The 25,787-nt window shown below is 37.7% G+C and overlaps 1 protein-coding gene across 3 annotated transcripts in view; it reads left to right on the forward strand.

The window, feature by feature from the left end:
• Positions 1-25,787, forward strand: part of LOC128666782 (gastrula zinc finger protein XlCGF7.1-like) — a 272,466-nt gene that overhangs the window by 19,052 nt on the left and 227,627 nt on the right. For all 3 annotated transcript variants that reach the window (XM_053721576.1, XM_053721575.1, XM_053721577.1), the window contains exon 2: positions 10,643-10,769. In XM_053721576.1, the coding sequence (XP_053577551.1) occupies positions 10,649-10,769 (121 nt within the window). In that variant the 5' untranslated portion in view covers positions 10,643-10,648. The remainder of the gene's footprint in view (positions 1-10,642; positions 10,770-25,787) is intronic.

Here is a 25,787-nt window from a genome sequence, read left to right on the forward strand (position 1 = left end):
AATATATGTGTGTATAGTGTGCTAAGGAGGGACAGTTTGTGAGCGACAGAGGAGCCTCTCTATAATAATATATGTGTTTATAGTGTGCTAAGGAGGGACTGTTTGTGAGAGAGAGAGAGAGAGGAACCTCTCTATAATAATATATGTGTGTATAGTGAGCTGAGGGACTGTTTGCGAGCGACAGAGGAACCTCTCTGTAATAATATATGTGTGTATAGTGAATTAAGGAGGGACTGTTTGTGAGAGACAGAGGAACCTCAGTATAATAATATGTGTGTATAGTGTGCTAAGGAGGGACTGTTTGTGAGAGACAGAGGAACCTCAGTATAATAATATATGTGTGTATAGTGTGCTAAGGAGGGACTGTTTGTGAGCGACAGAGGAACCTCTCTATAATAATATATGTGTGTATAGTGTGCTAAGGAGGGACTGTTTGTGAGATCGAGAGAGAGAGAGAGAGGAACCTCTCTATAATAATATGTGTGTATAGTGTGCTAAGGAGGGACTGTTTGTGAGAGAGAGAGAGAGAGAGAGAGAGAGGAACCTCTCTATAATAATATATATGTGTATAGTGAGCTAAGGAGGGACTGTTTGTGAGCGACAGAGGAACCTCTCTATAATAATATATGTGTCTATAGTGAGCTAAGGAGGGACTGTTTGTGAGCGACAGAGGAACCTCTCTATAATCATATATGTGTGTATTATATGCTAAGGAGGGACTGTTTGTGAGAGACAGAGGAACCTCAGTATAATAATATATGTGTGTATAATGTGCTAAGGAGGGACTGATTGTGAGAGACAGAGGAACCTCAGTATAATAATATATGTATGTATAGTGTGCTAAGGATGGAGTGTTTGTGAGAGACAGAGGACCCCACTATAATAATATGTGTCTATAGTGTGCTAAGGAGGGACTGTTTGAGAGAGACAGAGGAACCTCAGTTTAATAATATATGTGTGTATAATGTGCTAAGGAGGGACTGATTGTGAGAGACAGAGGAACCTCACTATAATAATATATGTATGTATAGTGTGCTAAGGATGGAGTGTTTGTGAGAGACAGAGGACCCCACTATAATAATATGTGTCTATAGTGTGCTAAGGAGGGACTGTTTGTGAGAGACATAGGAACCTCAGTATAATAATATGTGTGTATAGTGTGCTAAGGAGGGACTGTTTGTGAGAGACAGAGTAACCTCTCTATAATAATATATGTGTGTATAGTGTGCTAAGGAGAGACTGTTTGTGACAGACAGAGGAACTTCAGTATAATAATATATGTTTGTATAGTGTGCTAAGGAGGGACTGCTTGTGAGAGACAGAGGACCCTCACTATAATAATATTTGTGTGTATAGTGTATAGTGTGCTAAGGAGGGACTGCTTGTGAGAGACAAAGGAACCTCAGTATAATAATATGTGTGTGTATAGTGTGCTAAGCAGGGACTGTTTGTGAGAGACACAGGAACCTCTCTATAATAATATATGTGTTTATAGTGAGCCAAGGAGGGACTGTTTGTGAGAGACAGAGGAACCTCTCTATAATAATATATGTGTGTATAGTGTGCTAAGGAGGGACTGTTTGTGAGAGACAGAGGAACCTGTCTATAATAATATATGTGTGTATAGTGTGCTAAGGAGGGACTGCTTGTGAGAGACAGAGGAACCTCACTATAATAATATATGTGTGTATAATGTGCTAAGGAGGGGCTGTTTGTGAGAGACAGAGAAACCTCACTATATTAATATATGTGTGTAAAGTGTGCTAAGGAGGGACTGTTTGTGAGAGACAGGAACCTCAGTATAATAATATATGTGTTTATAGTGTGCTAAGGAGGGACTGCTTGTGAGAGACAGAGGACCCTCACTATAATAATATATGTGTGTATAGTGTGCTAATGAGGGACTGTTTGTGAGAGACAGAGGAACCTCACTATAATAATATATGTATGTATAGTGTGCTAAGGATGGAGTGTTTGTGAGAGACAGAGGACCCCACTATAATAATATATGTGTCTATAGTGTGCTAAGGAGGCACTGTTTGTGAGAGACAGAGGAACCTCTCTATAATAATATATGTGTCTATAGTGTGCTAAGGAGGGACTGTTTGTGAGAGACAGAGTAACCTCTCTATAATAATATATGTGTGTATAGTGTGCTAAGGAGAGACTGTTTGTGAGAGACAGAGGAACTTCACTATAATAATATTTGTGCGTATAGTGTGCTAAGGAGGGACTGCTTGTGAAAGACAAAGGAACCTCAGTATAATAATATGTGTGTGTATAGTGTGCTAAGCAGGGACTGTTTGTGAGAGACAGAGGAACCTCTCTATAATAATATATATGTGTATAGTGAGCCAAGGAGGGACTGTTTGTGAGAGACAGAGGAACCTCTCTATAATAATATATGTGTGTATAGTGTGCTAAGGAGGGACTGTTTGTGAGCGACAGAGGAACCTCTCTATAATAATATATGTGTGTATAGTGTGCTAAGGAGGGACTGTTTGTGAGCGACAGAGGAACCTCTCTATAATAATATATGTGTGTATAGTGTGCTATGGAGGGACTGTGAGAGACAGAGGACCCCACTATAATAATATGTGTGTATAGTGTGCTACGGAGGTACTGTTTGTGAGAGACAGAGGAACCTCATTATAATAATATATGTGTGTATAGTGTGCTAAGGACGGACTGTTTGTGAGAGACAGAGGAACCGCACTATTATAATACAGTATATGTGTGTATAGTGAGCTATGGATGGACTGTTTGTGAGAGAGAGAGAGAGAGAGAGAGAGAGAGAGGAACCTCTCTATAATAATATATGTGTGTATAGTGTGCTAAGGAGGGACTGTTTGTGTGAGAGAGAGAGAGAGAGAGAGAGAGAGAGGAACCTCTCTATAATAATATATGTGTGTATAGTGTAATAAGGAGGGACTGTTTGTGAGAGACAGAGGAACCTCTGTATAATAATATATGTGTGTATAGTGTGCTAAGGAGGGACAGTTTGTGAGCGACAGAGGAACCTCTATATAATAATATATGTGTGTATAGTGAGCTAAGGAGTGACTGTTTGTGAGAGAGAGAGAGAGAGAGAGAGAGAGAGAGGAACCTCTCTATAATAATATATGTGTGTATAGTGAGCTGAGGGACTGTTTGCGAGCGACAGAGGAACCTCTCTATAATAATATATGTGTGTATAGTGAGCTAAGGAGGGATTGTTTGTGAGAGACAGAGGAACCTCAGTATAATATATGTGTGTATAGTGTGCTAAGGAGGGACTCTTTGTGAGAGACAGAGGAACCTCAGTATAATAATATATGTGTGTATAGTGTGCTAAGGAGGGACTGTTTGTGAGCGACAGAGGAACCTCTCTATAATAATATATGTGTGTATAGTGTGCTAAGGAGGGACTGTTTGTGAGATCGAGAGAGAGAGAGGAACCTCTCTATAATAATATCTGTGTATAGTGTGCTAAGGAGGGACTGATTGTGAGAGACAGAGGAACCTCAGTATAATAATATATGTGTGTCTAGTGTGCTAAGGAGGGACTGTTTGTGAGAGAGAGAGAGAGAGAGAGGAACCTCTCTATAATAATATATATGTGTATAGTGAGCTAAGGAGGGACTGTTTGTGAGCGACAGAGGAACCTCTCTATAATAATATATGTGTCTATAGTGAGCTAAGGAGGGACTGTTTGTGAGAGACAGAGGAACCTCACTATAATAATATATGTGTGTATAATGTGCTAAGGAGGGACTGATTGTGAGAGACAGAGGAACCTCAGTATAATAATATATGTGTGTATAGTGTGCTAAGGAGGGACTGTTTGTGAGAGACAGAGGAACCTCTCACTAATAATATATATGTGTATAGTGAGCTAAGGAGGGACTGTTTGTGAGCGACAGAGGAACCTCTCTATAATAATATATGTGTCTATAGTGAGCTAAGGAGGGACTGTTTGTGAGCGACGGAGGAACCTCTCTATAATAATATATGTGTGTATAGTATGCTAAGGAGGGACTGTTTGTGAGAGACAGAGGAACCTCTCTATAATAATATATGTGTGTATAATGTGCTAAGGAGGGACTGATTGTGAGAGACAGAGGAACCTCACTATAATAATATATGTGTTTATAGTGTGCTAAGGAGGGACTGTTTGCGAGAGACAGAGGTTCCTCAGTATAATAATATATGTGTGTATAGTGGGCTAAGGAGGGACTGTTTGTGAGAGACAGAGGATCCTCAGTATAATAATATGTGTGTATAGTGTGCTAAGGAGGGACTGCTTGTGAGAGACAGAGGAACTTCACTCTAATAATATATGTGTGTATAGTGTGCTAAGGAAACACTGTTTGTGAGAGACAGAGGAACTTCTCTATAATAATATATGTGTGTATAGTGTGCTAAGGAGGGACTGTTTGTGAGAGAGAGAGAGAGAGAGAGAGAGATAGAGAGAGAGGAACCTCTCTATAATAATATATGTGTGTATAGTGTACTAAGGAGGGACTGTTTGTGAGAGACAGAGGAACCTCTGTATAATAATATATGTGTGTATAGTGTGCTAAGGAGGGACAGTTTGTGAGCGACAGAGGAGCCTCTCTATAATAATATATGTGTTTATAGTGTGCTAAGGAGGGACTGTTTGTGAGAGAGAGAGAGAGAGAGAGAGGAACCTCTCTATAATAATATATATGTGTATAGTGAGCTGAGGGACTGTTTGCGAGCGACAGAGGAACCTCTCTATAATAATATATGTGTGTATAGTGAATTAAGGAGGGACTGTTTGTGAGAGACAGAGGAACCTCAGTATAATAATATATGTGTGTATAGTGTGCTAAGGAGGGACTGTTTGTGAGAGACAGAGGAACCTCAGTATAATAATATATGTGTGTATAGTGTGCTAAGGAGGGACTGTTTGTGAGCGACAGAGGAACCTCTCTATAATAATATATGTGTGTATAGTGTGCTAAGGAGGGACTGTTTGTGAGATCGAGAGAGAGAGAGGAACCTCTCTATAATAATATGTGTGTATAGTGTGCTAAGGAGGGACTGTTTGTGAGAGAGAGAGAGAGAGAGAGAGAGAGAGGAACCTCTCTATAATAATATATATGTGTATAGTGAGCTAAGGAGGGACTGTTTGTGAGCGACAGAGGAACCTCTCTATAATAATATATGTGTCTATAGTGAGCTAAGGAGGGACTGTTTGTGAGCGACAGAGGAACCTCTCTATAATAATATATGTGTGTATTATATGCTAAGGAGGGACTGTTTGTGAGAGACAGAGGAACCTCAGTATAATAATATATGTGTGTATAATGTGCTAAGGAGGGACTGATTGTGAGAGACAGAGGAACCTCAGTATAATAATATATGTATGTATAGTGTGCTAAGGATGGAGTGTTTGTGAGAGACAGAGGACCCCACTATAATAATATGTGTCTATAGTGTGCTAAGGAGGGACTGTTTGAGAGAGACAGAGGAACCTCAGTTTAATAATATATGTGTGTATAATGTGCTAAGGAGGGACTGATTGTGAGAGACAGAGGAACCTCACTATAATAATATATGTATGTATAGTGTGCTAAGGATGGAGTGTTTGTGAGAGACAGAGGACCCCACTATAATAATATGTGTCTATAGTGTGCTAAGGAGGGACTGTTTGTGAGAGACATAGGAACCTCAGTATAATAATATGTGTGTATAGTGTGCTAAGGAGGGACTGTTTGTGAGAGACAGAGTAACCTCTCTATAATAATATATGTGTGTATAGTGTGCTAAGGAGAGACTGTTTGTGACAGACAGAGGAACTTCAGTATAATAATATATGTTTGTATAGTGTGCTAAGGAGGGACTGCTTGTGAGAGACAGAGGACCCTCACTATAATAATATTTGTGTGTATAGTGTATAGTGTGCTAAGGAGGGACTGCTTGTGAGAGACAAAGGAACCTCAGTATAATAATATGTGTGTGTATAGTGTGCTAAGCAGGGACTGTTTGTGAGAGACACAGGAACCTCTCTATAATAATATATGTGTTTATAGTGAGCCAAGGAGGGACTGTTTGTGAGAGACAGAGGAACCTCTCTATAATAATATATGTGTGTATAGTGTGCTAAGGAGGGACTGTTTGTGAGAGACAGAGGAACCTCTCTATAATAATATATGTGTGTATAGTGTGCTAAGGAGGGACTGCTTGTGAGAGACAGAGGAACCTCACTATAATAATATATGTGTGTATAGTGTGCTAAGGAGGGACTGTTTGTGAGAGACAGAGGAACCTCAGTATAATAATATATGTGTGTATAATGTGCTAAGGAGGGGCTGTTTGTGAGAGACAGAGAAACCTCACTATATTAATATATGTGTGTAAAGTGTGCTAAGGAGGGACTGTTTGTGAGAGACAGGAACCTCACTATAATAATATATGTGTGTATAGTGTGCTAAGGAGGGACTGCTTGTGAGAGACAGAGGAACCTCACTATAATAATATATGTATGTATAGTGTGCTAAGGATGGAGTGTTTGTGAGAGACAGAGGACCCCACTATAATAATATATGTGTCTATAGTGTGCTAAGGAGGGACTGTTTGTGAGAGACAGAGGAACCTCTCTATAATAATATATGTGTCTATAGTGTGCTAAGGAGGGACTGTTTGTGAGAGACAGAGTAACCTCTCTATAATAATATATGTGTGTATAGTGTGCTAAGGAGAGACTGTTTGTGAGAGACAGAGGAACTTCACTATAATAATATTTGTGCGTGTAGTGTGCTAAGGAGGGACTGCTTGTGAGAGACAAAGGAACCTCAGTATAATAATATGTGTGTGTATAGTGTGCTAAGCAGGGACTGTTTGTGAGAGACAGAGGAACCTCTCTATAATAATATATGTGTGTATAGTGTGCTAAGGAGGGACTGTTTGTGAGTGACAGAGGAACCTCACTATAATAATATATGTGTGTATAGTATGCTAAGGAGGGACTGTTTGTGAGAGACAGAGGAACCTCAGTATAATAATATATGTGTGTATAGTGTGCTAAGGAGGGACTGCTTGTGAGAGACAGAGGAACCTCACTATAATAATATATGTGTGTATAGTATGCTAAGGAGGGACTGTTTGTGAGAGACAGAGGAACCTCAGTATAATAATATATGTGTGTATAATGTGCTAAGGAGGGACTGATTGTGAGAGACAGAGGAACCTCAGTATAATAATATATGTGTGTATAGTGTGCTAAGGAGGGACTGTTTGTGAGAGACATAGGACCCTCACTATAATAATATATGTGTTTATAGTGTGCTAAGGAGGGACTGTTTGTGAGAGACAGAGGAACCTCATTATAATAATATATGTGTGTAAAGTGTGCTAAGGAGGGACTGTTTGTGAGAGACATAGGAACCTCAGTATAATAATATATGTGTGTATAGTGTGCTAAGGAGGGACTGTTTGTGAGAGACAGAGGAACCTCTGTATAATAATATATGTGTGTATAGTGTGCTAAGGAGGGACTGTTTGTGAGAGACAGAGGAACCTCTGTATAATAATAGATGTGTGTATAGTGTGCTAAGGAGGGACTGTTTGTGAGAGACAGAGGAACCTCAGTATAATAATATATGTGTGTATAGTGTGCTAAGGAGGGACTGTTTGTGAGTGACAGAGGAACCTCTGTATAATAATAGATGTGTGTATAGTGTGCTAAGGAGGGACTGTTTGTGAGAGACAGAGGAACCTCAGTATAATAATATATGTGTGTATAGTGTGCTAAGGAGGGACTGTTTGTGAGAGACAGAGGAACCTCAGTATAATAATATATGTGTTCAAAAAAGAAATATCAAAAGCACTACTAAAATAGTGGGGATGCTCCGTCAAGTTTTATATAAATATAATTTATGAGCTAGAGTGCTTGTGCACCAGAACAACTTGCAGAATTAGTCTGAATCACAAATAGAATTGGGACTCAAAAGAATCCACTTATCTAGCACTTCTATTACCCCTAAAAATGTTGGACATCAAACTGAGCAAGAAGGAACCAATGAGTTGGATTTGGAAATTAAAACATAACTTTTATTATTTACAAAAATGTATTATAAAATCACTGTGTAGGTGCGTGTGATTTAAAAACACATAGAAACTCAAATTTGCATCAATATTATTTATGCGTGGCGTTGAAGTAGCTGAAAAAGGTGTAATTCAATTTCCAGCTCTATTTGGAGAATATTGGATTTAACAGTAATATTGTGTAGTATAGTGTACTTCTTACTGGGACACAGATTCTACTATCATCAGGATAATCTTAATCTTGAGTAGCTGTATTATTTATTCCCAATAGGGTATCACTATACCTCTATATGAGGCAATGCTGAAGATGATATCGCATAGAAATCTAATAGTATACCTTTATATAGTAGTCTCTGATACTTGAGTAATTTATTCAGCTTAGGATAAATACAATATTTTCATATGCTGTTACTGTTGGAAACAATTGTAAATTCTTATATGTAGTTGCTATCATAAGTTTGTACTTGGGTACTGCACACCTTGTGTAATGCTAATATATAAACGATTGACTGAATTATCGTTCTAGAGTTGCAATATAAACAAAGAATAAATATGTTATAAGGCACAGTTGCTTTTATCACTGATAAAATATGTGGTAATTCAAAATAAATATCTATATTTGGATCATGATTGTGCAACTGCTACTGTATATATTAGGAGCTCATGGCACCCTGTTAAGCATGGATATATATAGTCATATTTTATTGTGCTTTGTTCATTGCATCCATACGTATTTGTATTGCTTTGATATATGTGACTTTTCACTAGTAAGATCACTAGTATTTTATTAAATACCTAGTTGTTGTAATTTTCATTACAATATACATAACCTATACTCGGACAGTGTTCTGTCCCACTTGGGTATAGTGCAAGCTGATTTGCCAATGGTTTAGTTCTTTTTCGAGTGCAATTGTTATAGGACCACTGAAAACCAGGTTTACGTATAATGCGCTTAGATAGCTATTTATTCAAGTATGTGATACTGGATAGGTTGTAACCCTTTAGTATCTTGTTACTGGATCACGGTCTGTATTGTTTTGGTATATGTAACTTTCCACTAGTATGATCATTCCTATTTTATTAAATACCTAGTCGTCGTAATTTTCATTACAGTAAATATACCATATACTCAAACAGTATTCTATCTCACTTGGGTATAGTGCAAGCTGATTTACAAGTGGTTTAATTCTTTTTCGAGTGCAGTTGTTATAAGAGCACTGAAAAACTGGTTTACGTATAATGTGCTCAAATAGCTATTTGTTCTGGTATATAATACTGGATAAATTGTACCCTTTAATATCTTGTTGCTGAATCACGGCTTGAATATTAAGTAATTACAATATATATTGCGGTTTGCAAACACAGAGCCTTATTTTGGCATAGGTATATTGGTTAACATTGCACAGAGTGCTAGGGTTAATATAGAATTACAGAGCTTTATTTTAGCATAATATACTGGTTAAACGAGTCTAATAAAGTCCCGTGTCTTCCACGTATATTGAATAGGATACGTTTGTAAGATTTACAATAACAGCGTTAGATTATATATATGTGTTAAATCCTCCTCATATTAGTAACGCTCTCGCAAGTAACTAGTATTTTTGTGCTGCATGAGTTAATATGCTGTTAAAAAAACAAACTGGGTATTTTAGACGATACCCTGCCCTGACATGTTTCGCAGATAGAGTTTCTGCTTTCTCCGGGACACACACACAAACATTACAACCTCAGAGGGGGTGAGCACACTGACTATATGGTCTGTTCATGGTCACTGGCCGAGCTCTGGGTTTGTTCATGGCCTTTATACAACAAACAAACAGTACAACCTCAGAGGGTGTGAGCACACTGATTATATGGTCTGTTCATGGTCACTGGCCAAGCTCTGAGTTTGTTCATGGCCTTTATACAACACACAAACAGTTCAACTTTAGAGGGTGTGAGCACACTGACTATATGGTCTGTTCATGGTCACTGGCCGAGCTCTGGGTTTGTTCATGGCCTTTATACAACACATAAACAGTACAACTTTAGAGGGTGTGAGCACACTGACTATATGGTCTGTTCATGGTCACTGGCCGAGCTCTGGGTTTGTTCATGGCCTTTATACAGCACACAAACAGTACAACTTTAGAGGGTGTGAGCACACACTGGGTTTGCACATGTTCATTGTCATAGTTGGTTTGCTCTGTGTGGTTTACCCTTAAAGGGACATGCCAGCCACATTTTTTCTTTTATGATTTAGAAAGAGAATGCAATGTTAAACATCTTTCTAGTTTACTTATATTATCTAATTTGTTTTATTCTCTTGATATTCTTTGATGAAAATGAATATCTAGATATGCTCACTAGCTGCTGATTGGTTGCTGTACATAGAGGCATCATGTGATTGGCTTACCATATGCATTGCGTTTTCTTCAAATAAGGATATTTAAAAAATTAAGCAAAATAAATTATGGAAGTAAATTGTAATGTTGTTTAAATTTCTATTCTCTATCTGAATCATGAAAGAAAGATTTTGGGTTTAGTGGCCCTTTAACAAGTGCAGTTTTTGATGGTTTGATTTATTTATTTATTTACTTTTAATTTATAGGAGCAAATGGAGTTTGATGATGTTGCAGTTTATTTTTCTGAAGAGGAGTGGAGCTATTTATCTGAAAAACAAAAAGAGCTTTATGAGGATGTGATGATGGAGAATTACCGGACCCTCAGGTCTCTAGGTAATAATTTATATACCTCCTATATATGTAAAAATGTCTCCCCTTTAAATTGTTTCCAACTATCTATTTTACTAATAGCTCATTTACCTTTCAATAGCTGATTTTGCCTGTGGTATCTCCACATATACTGAAAATCTAAATACTTAAATATTGGTTATAGGAAATCTATGTAAACATATACATCAGAAGAAATTGCATTCCTAGTGGGGGTAGGAAAGATAAGTAATAACAATTTTAATTTTCAGTTCTCTCTAAGGGCCTGATAGAAAATTATCCTCCAGTACTGCAAAATCCCTAGTGAGATTGTAAAAAGGCAGATTTCTTTCATATAATTAGCAAGAGTCCATGAGCTAGTGACGTATGGGATATACATTCCTACCAGGAGGGGCAAAGTTTCCCAAACCTTAAAATGCCTATAAATACACCCCTCACCACACCCACAAATCAGTTTTACAAACTTTGCCTCCTATGGAGGTGGTGAAGTAAGTTTGTGCTAGATTCTACGTTGATATGCGCTCCGCAGCAGGTTGGAGCCCGGTTTTCCTCTCAGCGTGCAGTGAATGTCAGAGGGATGTGAGGAGAGTATTGCCTATTTGAATACAATGATCTCCTTCTACGGGGTCTATTTCATAGGTTCTCTGTTATCGGTCGTAGAGATTCATCTCTTACCTCCCTTTTCAGATCGACGATATACTCTTATATATATATATACCATTACCTCTGCTGATTTTCGTTTCAGTACTGGTTTGGCTTTCTACAAACATGTAGATGAGTGTCCTGGGGTAAGTAAGTCTTATTTTCTGTGACACTCTAAGCTATGGTTGGGCACTTTTTTTATAAAGTTCTAAATATATGTATTCAAACATTTATTTGCCTTGACTCAGGATGTTCAACATTCCTTATTTTCAGACAATCAGTTTCATATTTGGGATAATGCATTTGAATCAATCATTTTTTCTTACCTTAAAAAATTTGACTTTTTCCCTGTGGGCTGTTAGGCTCGCGGGGGCTGAAAAGGCTTCATTTTATTGCGTCATTCTTGGCGCGGACTTTTTTGGCGCAAAATGTTTTTTCTGTTTCCGGCGTCATATGTGTCTTTTTTGACGTTCTTTTGCGTCAAAAGTGTCGGCGTTCCGGATGTGGCGTCATTTTTTTTCTGTTTCCGGCGTCATATGTGTCTTTTTTGACGTTCTTTTGCGTCAAAAGTGTCGGCGTTCCGGATGTGGCGTCATTTTTGGCGCCAAAAGCATTTAGGCGCCAAATAATGTGGGCGTCTTATTTGGCGCTAAAAAAATATGGGCGTCACTTTTTGTCTCCACATTATTTAAGTTTCATTATTTATTGCTTCTGGTTGCTAGAAGCTTGTTCACTGGCATTTTTTTCCCATTCCTGAAACTGTCATTTAAGGAATTTGATCAAATTTTGCTTTATATGTTGTTTTTTCTATTACATATCGCAAGATGTTCCACGTTGCAACTGAGTCAGAAGATACTTCAGGAAAATCGCTGCCCGGTGCTGGAGCTACCAAAGCTAAGTGTATCACTTTTGGTATCTGTTCCTTCAGCTGTTGTTTGTATTAAATGTTATGACAAACTTGTTAATGCAGATAAAATTTCCTTTAGTACTGTTACATTACCTGTTGCTGTTCCGTCAACATCTAATACTCAGAGTGTTCCTGATAACATAAGAGATTTTGTTTCTAAATCCATTAAGAAGGCTATGTCTGTTATTTCTCCTTCTAGTATACATAAAAGTCTTTTAAAGCTTCTCTTTTTTCAGATGAATTTTTAAATGAACATCATCATTCTGATACTGATAATGGTTCTTCTGGTTCAGAGGTTTCTGTCTCAGAGGTTGATGCTGATAAATCTTTGTATTTGTTCAAGATGGAATTTATTCGTTCTTTATTTAAAGAAGTATTAATTGCATTAGAAATAGAGGATTCTGGTCCTCTTGATACTAAAACTAAACGTTTAAATAAGGTTTTTAAATCTCCTGTAGTTATTCCAGAAGTGTTTCCTGTCCCTGATGCTCATCTAAACAAGAAACTTGCCCCTCCTGGTAGGCTGAACCAATGGTGCAGGGATTACACAAAGATATTTTAATTAATATCTTTAAAACCGATTGTACGACACTCTCTGACATGGTGGACAGATCACCATCGTTTAGTTCAGGGGGCTTCTTTTGTTCTTCCGACCTGGACTGTAATTTCAACAGATGCAAGTCTTACAGGTTGGGGAGCTGTGTGGGGGTCTCTGACGGCACAAGGGGTTTGGGAATCTCAGGAGGTGAGATTACCGATCAATATTTTGGAACTCCGTGCAATTTTCAGAGCTCTTCAGTCTTGGCCTCTTCTGAAGAGAGAGTCGTTCATTTGTTTTCAGACAGTCAATGTCACAACTGTGGCATACATCAATCATCAAGGAGGGACTCACAGTCCTCTGGCTATGAAAGAAGTATCTCAAATTCTGGTTTGGGCGGAATCCAGCTCCTGTCTAATCTCTGCGGTTCATTTCCCAGGTATAGACAATTGGGAAGCGGATTATCTCAGTCGTCAAACGTTGTATCCGGGCGAATGGTCTCTTCACCCAGAGATATTTCTTCAGATTGTTCAAATGTGGGAACTTCCAGAAATAGATCTGATGGTTTCTCATCTAAACAAGAAACTTCCCAGGTATCTGTTCAGATTGCGGGATCCTCAGGCGGAGGCAGTGAATGCATTATCACTTCCTTGGAAGTATCATCCTGCCTATATCTCTCCGCCTCTAGTTCTTCTTCCAAGAAGTAATCTCCAAGATTCTGAAGGAATGCTCGTTTGTTCTGCTGGTAGCTCCAGCATGGACGGATTCTTTTTCGGATGGCCTCTTGCCAACCGTGGGCTCTTCCGTTAAGACCAGACCTTCTGTCGCAAGGTCCTTTTTTCCATCAGGATCTCAAATCTTTAAATTTAAGGGTATGGAGATTGAACGCTTGATTCTTGGTCAAAGAGGTTTCTCTGACTCTGTGATTAATACTATGTTACAGGCTCGTAAATCTGTATCTAGAGAGATATATTATAGAGTCTGGAAGACTTATATTTCTTAGTGTCTTCTCATCATTTTTCCTGGCATTCTTTTAGAATTCCGAGAATTTTTTACAGTTTCTTCAGGATGCTTTAGATAAAGGTTTGTCCGCAAGTTCCTTGACAGGACAAATCTCTGCCCTTTCTGTAATTTTTCACAGAAAGATTGCTAATCTTCCTGATATTCATTGTTTTGTACAAGACTTGGTTCGTATAAAACCTGTCATTCAGTCAATTTCTCCTCCTTGGAGTTTGAATTTGGTTCTGGGGGCTCTTCTAGCTCCTCCTTTTGAACCCATGCATTCATTTGGACATTAAACTTCTTTATTGGAAAGTTTAGTTTCTTTTGGCCATCTCTTCTGCCAGAAGAGTCTCTGAATTATCTGCTCTTTCTTGTGAGTCTCCTTTTCTGATTTTTCATCAGGATAAGGCGGTGTTGCGAACTTCTTTTGAATTTTTTCCTAAGGTTGTGTATTCTAACAACATTAGTAGAGAAATTGTGGTTCCTTCATTATGTCCTAATCCTAAGAATTCTAAGGAGAAATCATTGCATTCTTTGGATGTTGTTAGAGCTTTGAAATATTATGTTGAAGCTACTAAGTCTTTCCGAAAGACTTCTAGTCTATTTTTCATCTTTTCTGGATCTAGAAAAGGCCAGAAAGCTTCTGCCATTTCTTTGGCATCTTGGTTGAAATCTTTAATTCATCATGCCTATGTCGAGTCGGGTAAAACTCCGCCTCAAAGGATTACAGCTCATTCTACTAGGTCAGTTTCTACTTCCTGGGCGTTTAGGAATGAAGCTTCGGTTGATCAGATTTGCAAAGCAGCAACTTGGTCCTCTTTTTGCATACTTTTACTAAATTCTACCATTTTGATGTGTTTTCTTCTTCTGAAGCAGTTTTTGGTAGAAAAGTACTTCAGGCAGCGGTTTCCGTTTGAATCTTCTGCTTATGTTTTCATTAAACTTTATTTTGGGTGTGGATTATTTTCAGCAGGAATTGGCTGTCTTTATTTTATCCCTCCCTCTCTAGTGACTCTTGCGTGGAAAGATCCACATCTTGGGTAGTCATTATCCCATACGTCACTAGCTCATGGACTCTTGCTAATTACATGAAAGAAAACATAATTTATGTAAGAACTTACCTGATAAATTCATTTCTTTCATATTAGCAAGAGTCCATGAGGCCCACCCTTTTTGTGGTGGTTATGATTTTTTTGTATAAAGCACAATTATTCCAATTCCTTATTTTATATGCTTTCGCACTTTTTTCTTATCACCCCACTTCTTGGCTATTCGTTAAACTGATTTGTGGGTGTGGTGAGGGGTGTATTTATAGGCATTTTAAGATTTGGGAAACTTTGCCCCTCCTGGTAGGAATGTATATCCCATACGTCACTAGCTCATGGACTCTTGCTAATATGAAAGAAATGAATTTATCAGGTAAGTTCTTACATAAATTATGTTTTTGCTATACTTCTCCAGGGATTGTTCCCTGCATTTCTGTATGTAAAGGAGATACAAGCTCAGTGCAATATAGCAATGCAATGTAGAGTTCTACTACATTTACACGTTGTGCTTTGTATTTTATATTACTTTAGACTTCATATTAAGTTTTATTACATTTAAACTTTGCACTTTCTATTATGTATTTGTTTTGTATACAGCAGTATATTTATGATTGTGAATTTACAGTTTCTATGTAACATTAACAAATTAGGATAATACTTTATATATTTATGTGTTTCTTTTACAAATTACAATGCACTTTATATTTCTTCTATTTAAAATAAAACTAAGAAAGCTGACTTATTTTGTTCCCTCTGATGAAGTGCATGTGCGCATGCTCGAAACGCGTCAGATAAAGAGTTCACCTTTGCTGACCAAAGCCAGTATCCCAATAAACTAGTGGATATACTACGTAGACTCAGCGTGTTACTTTTTCCTCATCTTATTTTGTTTCCCATAGAACTTAATTACATTCTATGGGCATGAGAGAAATTATAGTGCACACTTCTCAGGGGCTGAACTTACTGAATTCTATAAGAAAAAGGATGGAGCCTGGATGTTCCAGAGAGATGAGATGCCTTCCATAAAAAGTAATGAGGCTCTCTGGGATATAAAATTTCACAGGGGCGAGAATGGTTAACTGTAGAATACCTGGGGCTGATATAAACTCTCAGTTTGCAGCAAATACAAATTAAACTGAAATGTTTTCACTACAATTTAACTAGTTTTTATCACTAGTTAAATATGTGTATTATGAATTTTGAGCAACCTTCACCTGCATATAACTGGCAAGACAATTCAGTGAGTCCATCTTGTTTAAAATACTTACAGCATTTCACAACAATTGTGAGAGAGCTTCAGACATAACCTGGGAACTTCCCTGTTCAGCCCAAGGAACCCCCCTCTCCCTAACACTTTCTGAAATTGTGTTTTATTTTACAATAGAGAAAATAGGGCAATGTAATATGTAAACTATACACAAAAATATACAAAGTATGATCCTGTCAGTATATACCAGGGTTATAATACAATTTATTTGTTATTTCTTTAAAAGAACTTCCAATTAAAATGTATATACGATACAATTGAAATTAATATTTATTCCTAAATACTTGAGATTAGTTAAATTTATAAACACATTGAAATATATTAAGTAGAGACTAGCTTATGAATCAATTATAATATTCTATACAACAGATCATAAAAAAAAAAAAAACTTTAAAATTAACTTTACTCACGATGAATCACATTAAAATACCACAATAAAATACCGGAGTATGGACTGTTAGCTTAACAGTGTTTAGTTAAACAGTATAACAAAAATACTTTAACATCCAATTGTTATGCCAATTTATCTGAGCGGAAATAACCTCTTATTTAGCTACAATAAAATAAGTTTTAAAATATATCACAATATCTACAAATAACTTAATACACCAGAGAAATGTAACTGCAATAATAAACCTGACTTAAGATATGAAATACAAAAAACCTTTATCTAGCAAACAAGATTATCTCGCATTGAATATGACTGGTTCTAATTTACACAGGACTATGGATATAACTTAAAATACAAAGTGTCCTCTTAAATCACCAGCTTTAATTAAACTATAGCTATAGAATACCTTTGATTTAAATATAAAAGTATGAAATAACCTTTTATACGTTACCAGAGAAAATTGAAGTTCACCTCATAAATTAAGAGAGGTATTTTGCAATATGGATGAAAAGGTAGCCCAATTGTGCTTATAGTGACTGTGTCCCAAAAAGGGAGCAAGGTTATCAGTCAAAATTTTAGCAAGCAAAGAGACCCCTTCTTTCTTTCATGTAATTAGCAAGAGTCCATGAGCTAGTGACGTATGGGATATACATTCCTACCAGGAGGGGCAAAGTTTCCCAAACCTCAAAATGCCTATAAATACACCCCTCACCACACCCACAATTCAGTTTTACAAACTTTGCCTCCGATGGAGGTGGTGAAGTAAGTTTATGCTAGATTCTACGTTGATATGCGCTCCGCAGCAAGTTGGAGCCCGGTTTTCCTCTCAGCGTGCAGTGAATGTCAGAGGGATGTGAGAAGAGTATTGCCTATTTGAATGCAGTGATCTCCTTCTACGGGGTCTATTTCATAGGTTCTCTGTTATCGGTCGTAGAGATTCATCTCTTACCTCCCTTTTCAGATCGACAATATACTCTTATATATACCATTACCTCTGCTGATTCTCGTTTCAGTACTGGTTTGGCTTTCTACAAACATGTAGATGAGTGTCCTGGGGTAAGTAAATCTTATTTTCTGTGACACTCTAAGCTATGGTTGGGCACTTTGCTTATAAAGTTCTAAATATATGTATTCAAACATTTATTTGCCTTGACTCAGAATGTTCAACTTTCCTTATTTTCAGACAGTCAGTTTCATATTTGGGATAATGCATTTGATTTAATCATTTTTTCTTACCTTCAAAAATTTGACTCTTCCCTGTGGGCTGTTAGGCTCGCGGGGGCTGAAAATGCTTCATTTTATTGCGTCATTCTTGGCGCGGACTTTTTTGGCGCAAAAATTCTTTTTCCGTTTCCGGCGTCATACGTGTCGCCGGAAGTTGCGTCATTTTTTGACGTTATTTTGCACCAAAAATGTCGGCGTTCCGTATGTGGCGTCATTTTTGGCGCCAAAAGCATTTAGGCGCCAAATAATGTGGGCGTCTTGTTTGGCGCGAAAAAATATGGGCGTCGCTTTTGTCTCGACATTATTTAAGTCTCATTTTTCATTGCTTCTGGTTGCTAGAAGCTTGTTCTTTGGCATTTTTTCCCATTCCTGAAACTGTCATTTAAGGAATTTGATCAATTTTGCTTTATATATATGTTGTTTTTTCTCTTACATATTGCAAGATGTCTCACGTTGCATCTGAGTCAGAAGATACTACAGGAAAATCGCTGTCTAGTGCTGGATCTACCAAAGCTAAGTGTATCTGCTGTAAACTTTTGGTAGCTATTCCTCCAGCTGTTGTTTGTATTGATTGTCATGACAAACTTGTTAAAGCAGATAATATTTCCTTTAGTAAAGTACCATTGCCTGTTGCAGTTCCTTCAACATCTAAGGTGCAGAATGTTCCTGATAATATAAGAGATTTTGTTTCTGAATCCATAAAGAAGGCTATGTCTGTTATTTCTCCTTCTAGTAAACGTAAAAAATCTTTTAAAACTTCTCTCCCTACAGATGAATTTTTAAATGAACATCATCGTTCTGATTCTGATGACTCTTCTGGTTCAGAGGATTCTGTCTCAGAGGTTGATGCTGATAAATCTTCATATTTATTTAAAATGGAATTTATTCGTTCTTTACTTAAAGAAGTACTAATTGCTTTAGAAATAGAGGATTCTGGTCCTCTTGATACTAATTCTAAACGTTTGGATAAGGTATTTAAAGCTCCTGTGGTTATTCCAGAAGTTTTTCCTGTTCCTAATGCTATTTCTGCAGTAATTTCCAAAGAATGGGATAAATTGGGTAATTCATTTACTCCTTCTAAACGTTTTAAGCAATTATATCCTGTGCCGTCTGACAGATTAGAATTTTGGGACAAAATCCCTAAAGTTGATGGGGCTATTTCTACCCTTGCTAAACGTACTACTATTCCTACGTCAGATGGTACTTCGTTTAAGGATCCTTTAGATAGGAAAATTGAATCCTTTCTAAGAAAAGCTTATCTGTGTTCAGGTAATCTTCTTAGACCTGCTATATCTTTGGCTGATGTTGCTGCAGCTTCAACTTTTTGGTTGGAAACTTTAGCGCAACAAGTAACACATCATGATTCTCATGATATTATTATTCTTCTACAGCATGCTAATAATTTTATCTGTGATGCCATTTTTGATATTATCAGAGTTGATGTCAGGTTTATGTCTCTAGCTATTTTAGCTAGAAGAGCTTTATGGCTTAAAACTTGGAATGCTGATATGGCTTCTAAATCAACTTTACTTTCTATTTCTTTCCAGGGTAACAAATTATTTGGTTCTCAGTTGGATTCCATTATTTCAACTGTTACTGGTGGGAAAGGAACTTTTTTACCACAGGATAAAAAATCTAAAGGTAAAAACAGGGCTAATAATCGTTTTCGTTCCTTTCGTTTCAGCAAAGAACAAAAGCCTGATCCTTCATCCTCAGGAGCAGTTTCAGTTTGGAAACCATCTCCAGTCTGGAATAAATCCAAGCCAGGTAGAAAGGCAAAGCCTGCTTCTAAGTCCACATGAAGGTGCGGCCCTCATTCCAGCTCAGCTGGTAGGGGGCAGGTTACGTTTTTTCAAGGAAATTTGGATCAATTCTGTTCACAATCTTTGGATTCAGAACATTGTTTCAGAAGGGTACAGAATTGGTTTCAAGATGAGACCTCCTGCAAAGAGATTTTTTCTTTCCCGTGTCCCAGTAAATCCAGTAAAAGCTCAAGCATTTCTGAAATGTGTTTCAGATCTAGAGTTGACTGGAGTAATTATGCCAGTTCCAGTTCCGGAACAGGGGATGGGGTTTTATTCAAATCTCTTCATTGTACCAAAGAAGGAGAATTCCTTCAGACCAGTTCTAGATCTAAAAATATTGAATCGTTATGTAAGGATACCAACGTTCAAGATGGTAACTGTAAGGACTATCTTGCCTTTTGTTCAGCAAGGGAATTATATGTCCACAATAGATTTACAGGATGCATATCTGCATATTCCGATTCATCCAGATCATTATCAGTTCCTGAGATTCTCTTTTCTGGACAAGCATTACCAATTTGTGGCTCTGCCGTTTGGCCTAGCTACAGCTCCAAGAATTTTTACAAAGGTTCTCGGTGCCCTTCTGTCTGTAATCAGAGAACAGGGTATTGTGGTATTTCCTTATTTGGACGATATCTTGGTACTTGCTCAGTCTTTACATTTAGCAGAATCTCATACGAATCGACTTGTGTTGTTTCTTCAAGATCATGGTTGGAGGATCAATTTACCAAAAAGTTCTTTGATTCCTCAGACAAGGGTAACCTTCTGGGTTTCCAGATGGATTCAATGTCCATGACTCTGTCTTTAACAGACAAGAGACGTCTAAAATTGATTGCAGCTTGTCGAAACCTTCAGTCACAATCATTCCCTTCGGTAGCCTTATGCATGGAAATTCTAGGTCTTATGACTGCTGCATCGGACGCGATCCCCTTTGCTCGTTTTCACATGCGACCTCTTCAGCTCTGTATGCTGAATCAATGGTGCAAGGATTACACGAAGATATCTCAATTAATATCTTTAAAACCGATTGTTCGTCACTCTCTAACATGGTGGACAGATCACCATCGTTTAATTCAGGGGGCTTCTTTTGTGCTTCCGACCTGGACTGTAATTTCAACAGATGCAAGTCTCACAGGTTGGGGAGCTGTGTGGGGATCTCTGACGGCACAAGGAGTTTGGGAATCTCAGGAGGTGAGATTACCGATCAATATTTTGGAACTCCGTGCAATTTTCAGAGCTCTTCAGTTTTGGCCTCTTCTGAAGAGAGAATCGTTCATTTGTTTTCAGACAGACAATGTCACAACTGTGGCATACATCAATCATCAAGGAGGGACTCACAGTCCTCTGGCTATGAAAGAAGTATCTCGAATTTTGGTTTGGGCGGAATCCAGCTCCTGTCTAATCTCTGCGGTTCATATCCCAGGTATAGACAATTGGGAAGCGGATTATCTCAGTCGCCAAACGTTGCATCCGGGCGAATGGTCTCTTCACCCAGAGGTATTTCTTCAGATTGTTCAAATGTGGGAACTTCCAGAAATAGATCTGATGGCGTCCCATCTAAACAAGAAACTTCCCAGGTATCTGTCCAGATCCCGGGATCCTCAGGCGGAGGCAGTGGATGCATTATCACTTCCTTGGAAGTATCATCCTGCCTATATCTTTCCGCCTCTAGTTCTTCTTCCAAGAGTAATCTCCAAGATTCTGAAGGAATGCTCGTTTGTTCTGCTGGTAGCTCCGGCATGGCCTCACAGGTTTTGGTATGCGGATCTTGTCCGGATGGCCTCTTGCCAACCGTGGACTCTTCCGTTAAGACCAGACCTTCTGTCACAAGGTCCTTTTTTCCATCAGGATCTGAAATCCTTAAATTTAAAGGTATGGAGATTGAACGCTTGATTCTTGGTCAAAGAGGTTTCTCTGACTCTGTGATTAATACTATGTTACAGGCTCGTAAATCTGTATCTCGAGAGATATATTATAGAGTCTGGAAGACTTATATTTCTTGGTGTCTTTCTCATCATTTTTCTTGGCATTTTTTTAGAATACCGAGAATTTTACAGTTTCTTCAGGATGGTTTAGATGAAGGTTTGTCCGCAAGTTCTTTGAAAGGACAAATCTCTGCTCTTTCTGTTCTTTTTCACAGAAAGATTGCTATTCTTCCTGATATTCATTGTTTTGTACAAGCTTTGGTTCGTATAAAACCTGTCATTAAGTCAATTTCTCCTCCTTGGAGTTTGAATTTGGTTCTGGGAGCTCTTCAAGCTCCTCCGTTTGAACCTATGCATTCATTGGACATTCAATTACTTTCTTGGAAAGTTTTGTTCCTTTTGGCCATCTCTTCTGCCAGAAGAGTTTCTGAATTATCTGCTCTTTCTTGTGAGTCTCCTTTTCTGATTTTTCATCAGGATAAGGCGGTGTTGCGAACTTCTTTTGAATTTTTACCTAAAGTTGTGAATTCCAACAACATTAGTAGAGAAATTGTGGTTCCTTCATTATGTCCTAATCCTAAGAATTCTAAGGAGAAATCATTGCATTCTTTGGATGTTGTTAGAGCTTTGAAATATTATGTTGAAGCTACGAAATCTTTCCGTAAGACTTCTAGTCTATTTGTTATCTTTTCCGGTTCTAGAAAAGGCCAGAAAGCTTCTGCCATTTCTTTGGCATCTTGGTTGAAATCTTTAATTCATCTTGCCTATGTTGAGTCGGGTAAAACTCCGCCTCAGAGAATTACAGCTCATTCTACTAGGTCAGTTTCTACTTCCTGGGCGTTTAGGAATGAAGCTTCGGTTGACCAGATTTGCAAAGCAGCAACTTGGTCCTCTGCATACTTTTACTAAATTCTACCATTTTGATGTATTTTCTTCTTCTGAAGCAGTTTTTGGTAGAAAAGTACTTCAGGCAGCGGTTTCAGTTTGAATCTTCTGCTTATGTTTTTCGTTAAACTTTATTTTGGGTGTGGATTATTTTCAGCAGGAATTGGCTGTCTTTATTTTATCCCTCCCTCTCTAGTGACTCTTGTGTGGAAAGATCCACATCTTGGGTAGTCATTATCCCATACGTCACTAGCTCATGGACTCTTGCTAATTACATGAAAGAAAACATAATTTATGTAAGAACTTACCTGATAAATTCATTTCTTTCATATTAGCAAGAGTCCATGAGGCCCGCCCTTTTTTTGTGGTGGTTATGATTTTGTATAAAGCACAATTATTCCAATTCCTTATTTTATATGCTTTCGCACTTTTTTATCACCCCACTTCTTGGCTATTCGTTAAACTGAATTGTGGGTGTGGTGAGGGGTGTATTTATAGGCATTTTGAGGTTTGGGAAACTTTGCCCCTCCTGGTAGGAATGTATATCCCATACGTCACTAGCTCATGGACTCTTGCTAATATGAAAGAAATGAATTTATCAGGTAAGTTCTTACATAAATTATGTTTTCTCCTTGCACGAGGTTATATCACATGATAATCCCACTCCTTTTAATTCTGATCATTGGTGAACCTTTTTGGATAGGCACCACGGAGCTTGTCTGAGAGGCCCTTAACGAAGCTTGTCCCTGATTGGCTACCGGGAAATGCCATTTTTAACAGCCAAATATTTTTTTGTTGTAATACTGGATTTAGGCAATCGGGGGCAGCAGACAAAGACACACATTTTCATTTTCAACACTGCTAACAGCTTAATATTGATTCTTATATATTTTTAAAATGTATATTTAGTATATTCACTATTTCTTGATATCAATAAACCTGTCTGGTCACATATCTGTCCCATCTAATATAATCTAGCATGCATTCATAGATACCAAACATGAGTATACTTCAATCCTACAATATTTTAGAAAATGCCTTTAAAGTTGCATTTTTATGAGGGACTAGTAGTATCAATCAATAAAATATATATGTCTATCTGACTTATTCTGTATATCAGTTAATTTGATATACTGGTACATATTTCATTTTCTAGTCACATCTTATAACATAGATATACATGAGTATTATAGTTATTTATTAATACGTCTCAACAGTGTTTAAGACATGGGCTCAACATCTATGCATTTATATATTAGCTTATAGTATCTTATTTAGAAACCTCATCTTCACATCAGATTCTTCTCTGTAATGTTCACTAGATTTCTGGAAAACAGAGAAAATTGTATTTATTTTGAAATAACTTAAACATTTATATATACCAATGCAGTTATTTATTTTTAATTCATTGTATCCAACACAGTATGTAACATGTGATGTATCTCTTAGATCATTATCTATATTATTCAGGCAGTCTGTGGTATACATTAATTTATCTAAGAATTATGTAGATAATTTGTTATCAAATGTACATAGGTTAAGATGTTTAAAAATCTTAATTCGTAGGCTTTCAATTTCCCATATGTTAGCTGTAACATGAGCCCAGACGCCTATGTGGATTCAGCTCAGCGTGGGACAATTTAACACTGAGATAATAGACATCTAAATTGTTGGTCATCCTGGAAAGGTATCTCAAATTGTAGACCTTTCGGCTACCTATCCACAGGGGTTCCTGTGTTCTAAGTAATGAATTTCTTAGGCTAAATTAATTTAGAGATTTCAATCTGGGAAGGCTATCCAACAATAATTCATTAGAAGTTACCTCTCTTCTGATCAAAGGCTCTTTAGATGTGACATTATCTCTTATAGTTTGGGACCAATGTTTGTTTGTTTTTAAGAAGTCCTGTCTATTTCTTATGTTCTACAAGTCTGTAGTTGAGAACAAAAGAGACTGGTTGATATCACCCATTTTAGTGCTTGTTCACAATGCAGCTAAATCAATTCATAATAGATATAAGCTAAATGAGATATTAAATTATGTAATATCCAATGCCACTCAGCCATACCCTGAGAATCCTTATTTGTTCAAGTAACACAGAAACTTTTAATACATAATCAGAATTTGTAAAATCACTAGAGGATCTAAATTTAAATGTATTAAAATATTAAATAGAAAGTGCAAAGCTTAAAACTAATAATACTGAAAGTAACACCATCTGAAATGTAAAGTAATATAAAATACAAAGTGTAACAAAACTCTCATATCAAGCAGTGCTATATTGCACTGGGCTTGTCTCTCCACATACAGAAATGCAGACCAGTATAGCAAATTTTGGCTGTCTAGAATCTTGTGAGAGATCTTTGCATAAGAGAGGAACATAAAATAGCTAAGTATTGTCAAAAAATGTATTGCCACAAACTCATTTATAAACTGACTAAATTTAAAGGGACATGAAACCCAGCATTCACATTTCATGATTTAGATAGAGCATTCCATTTAAAACAACTTACCTCATTTACTTCATTCTTTTTGTGTCCTTTGTTGAAAAGCATCGGTAGATATGCTCAGGAGCTTGACACAAGATGCTTGATTGGTGGCTGAACTTGGATGCCCATTTTCATTGGCTCACAAATATGTTCAGCTAGCTCTCAGGAGTGCATTGCAGCACCCTCAATAAAGGATACCAAGAGAATGAAGCAAAATTGATAACAGAAATAAATTGGAAAGTTGTTTAAAAATGTATATATTTTATATAATCTATCTGAATCATAAAAGAAAAAAAATTTGGGTTTCATGTCCCTTTAACCCCTTCACGACCGAGGACCCTGGAACGTCCTCTGGGGTTTTAAGCGGTTAAGCCACTTTTATGGTATTGCAGTGATGTCTCAATATTGAGGCATCCTGCAATACCATTTTTTTACACACCGATGCAGAGAGACTCTGTGGCCCTCTCTGCACTGGTAGCGATGGTGCTGAACGTTGGTGGGTGGGAGCATTAGCAGGGAGGCGGGTGGGCGGCCCATCGCTACCCGGCATCCGGTTCCTGTAAGTGCAATGTGCACGCCGGGTGCTGGGAGCGTGGAGGGGGGAAAGAAATAACGATCGAAAGGATCTGGGAGGGGGAGAGGGAGGGGGGTATTGAGGGGGGCAGCTACACTACAGAAAAATTATAAATTTATAAAAAAAAACCTTTTTTTTGGGGGGGGGGGAAGGGCAAACAGGGTACCAGGATAGCGGCAAATAGGTAGCGGGGGGAGGATTAAAGAGGGGAAGATCAGGGGGGTTGGGGGCCAAGGGGGGGGGGGGGTCCATCACAGCTGAATAAATACTTAATTTTTTTTTAAAAAAAGCCTTTTATTTTAGTACTGGCAGACTTTCTGCCAGTACTTAA

Source organism: Bombina bombina, chromosome 7 (assembly GCF_027579735.1).
Source record: "Bombina bombina isolate aBomBom1 chromosome 7, aBomBom1.pri, whole genome shotgun sequence".
NCBI classification, from domain to species: domain Eukaryota; kingdom Metazoa; phylum Chordata; class Amphibia; order Anura; family Bombinatoridae; genus Bombina; species Bombina bombina.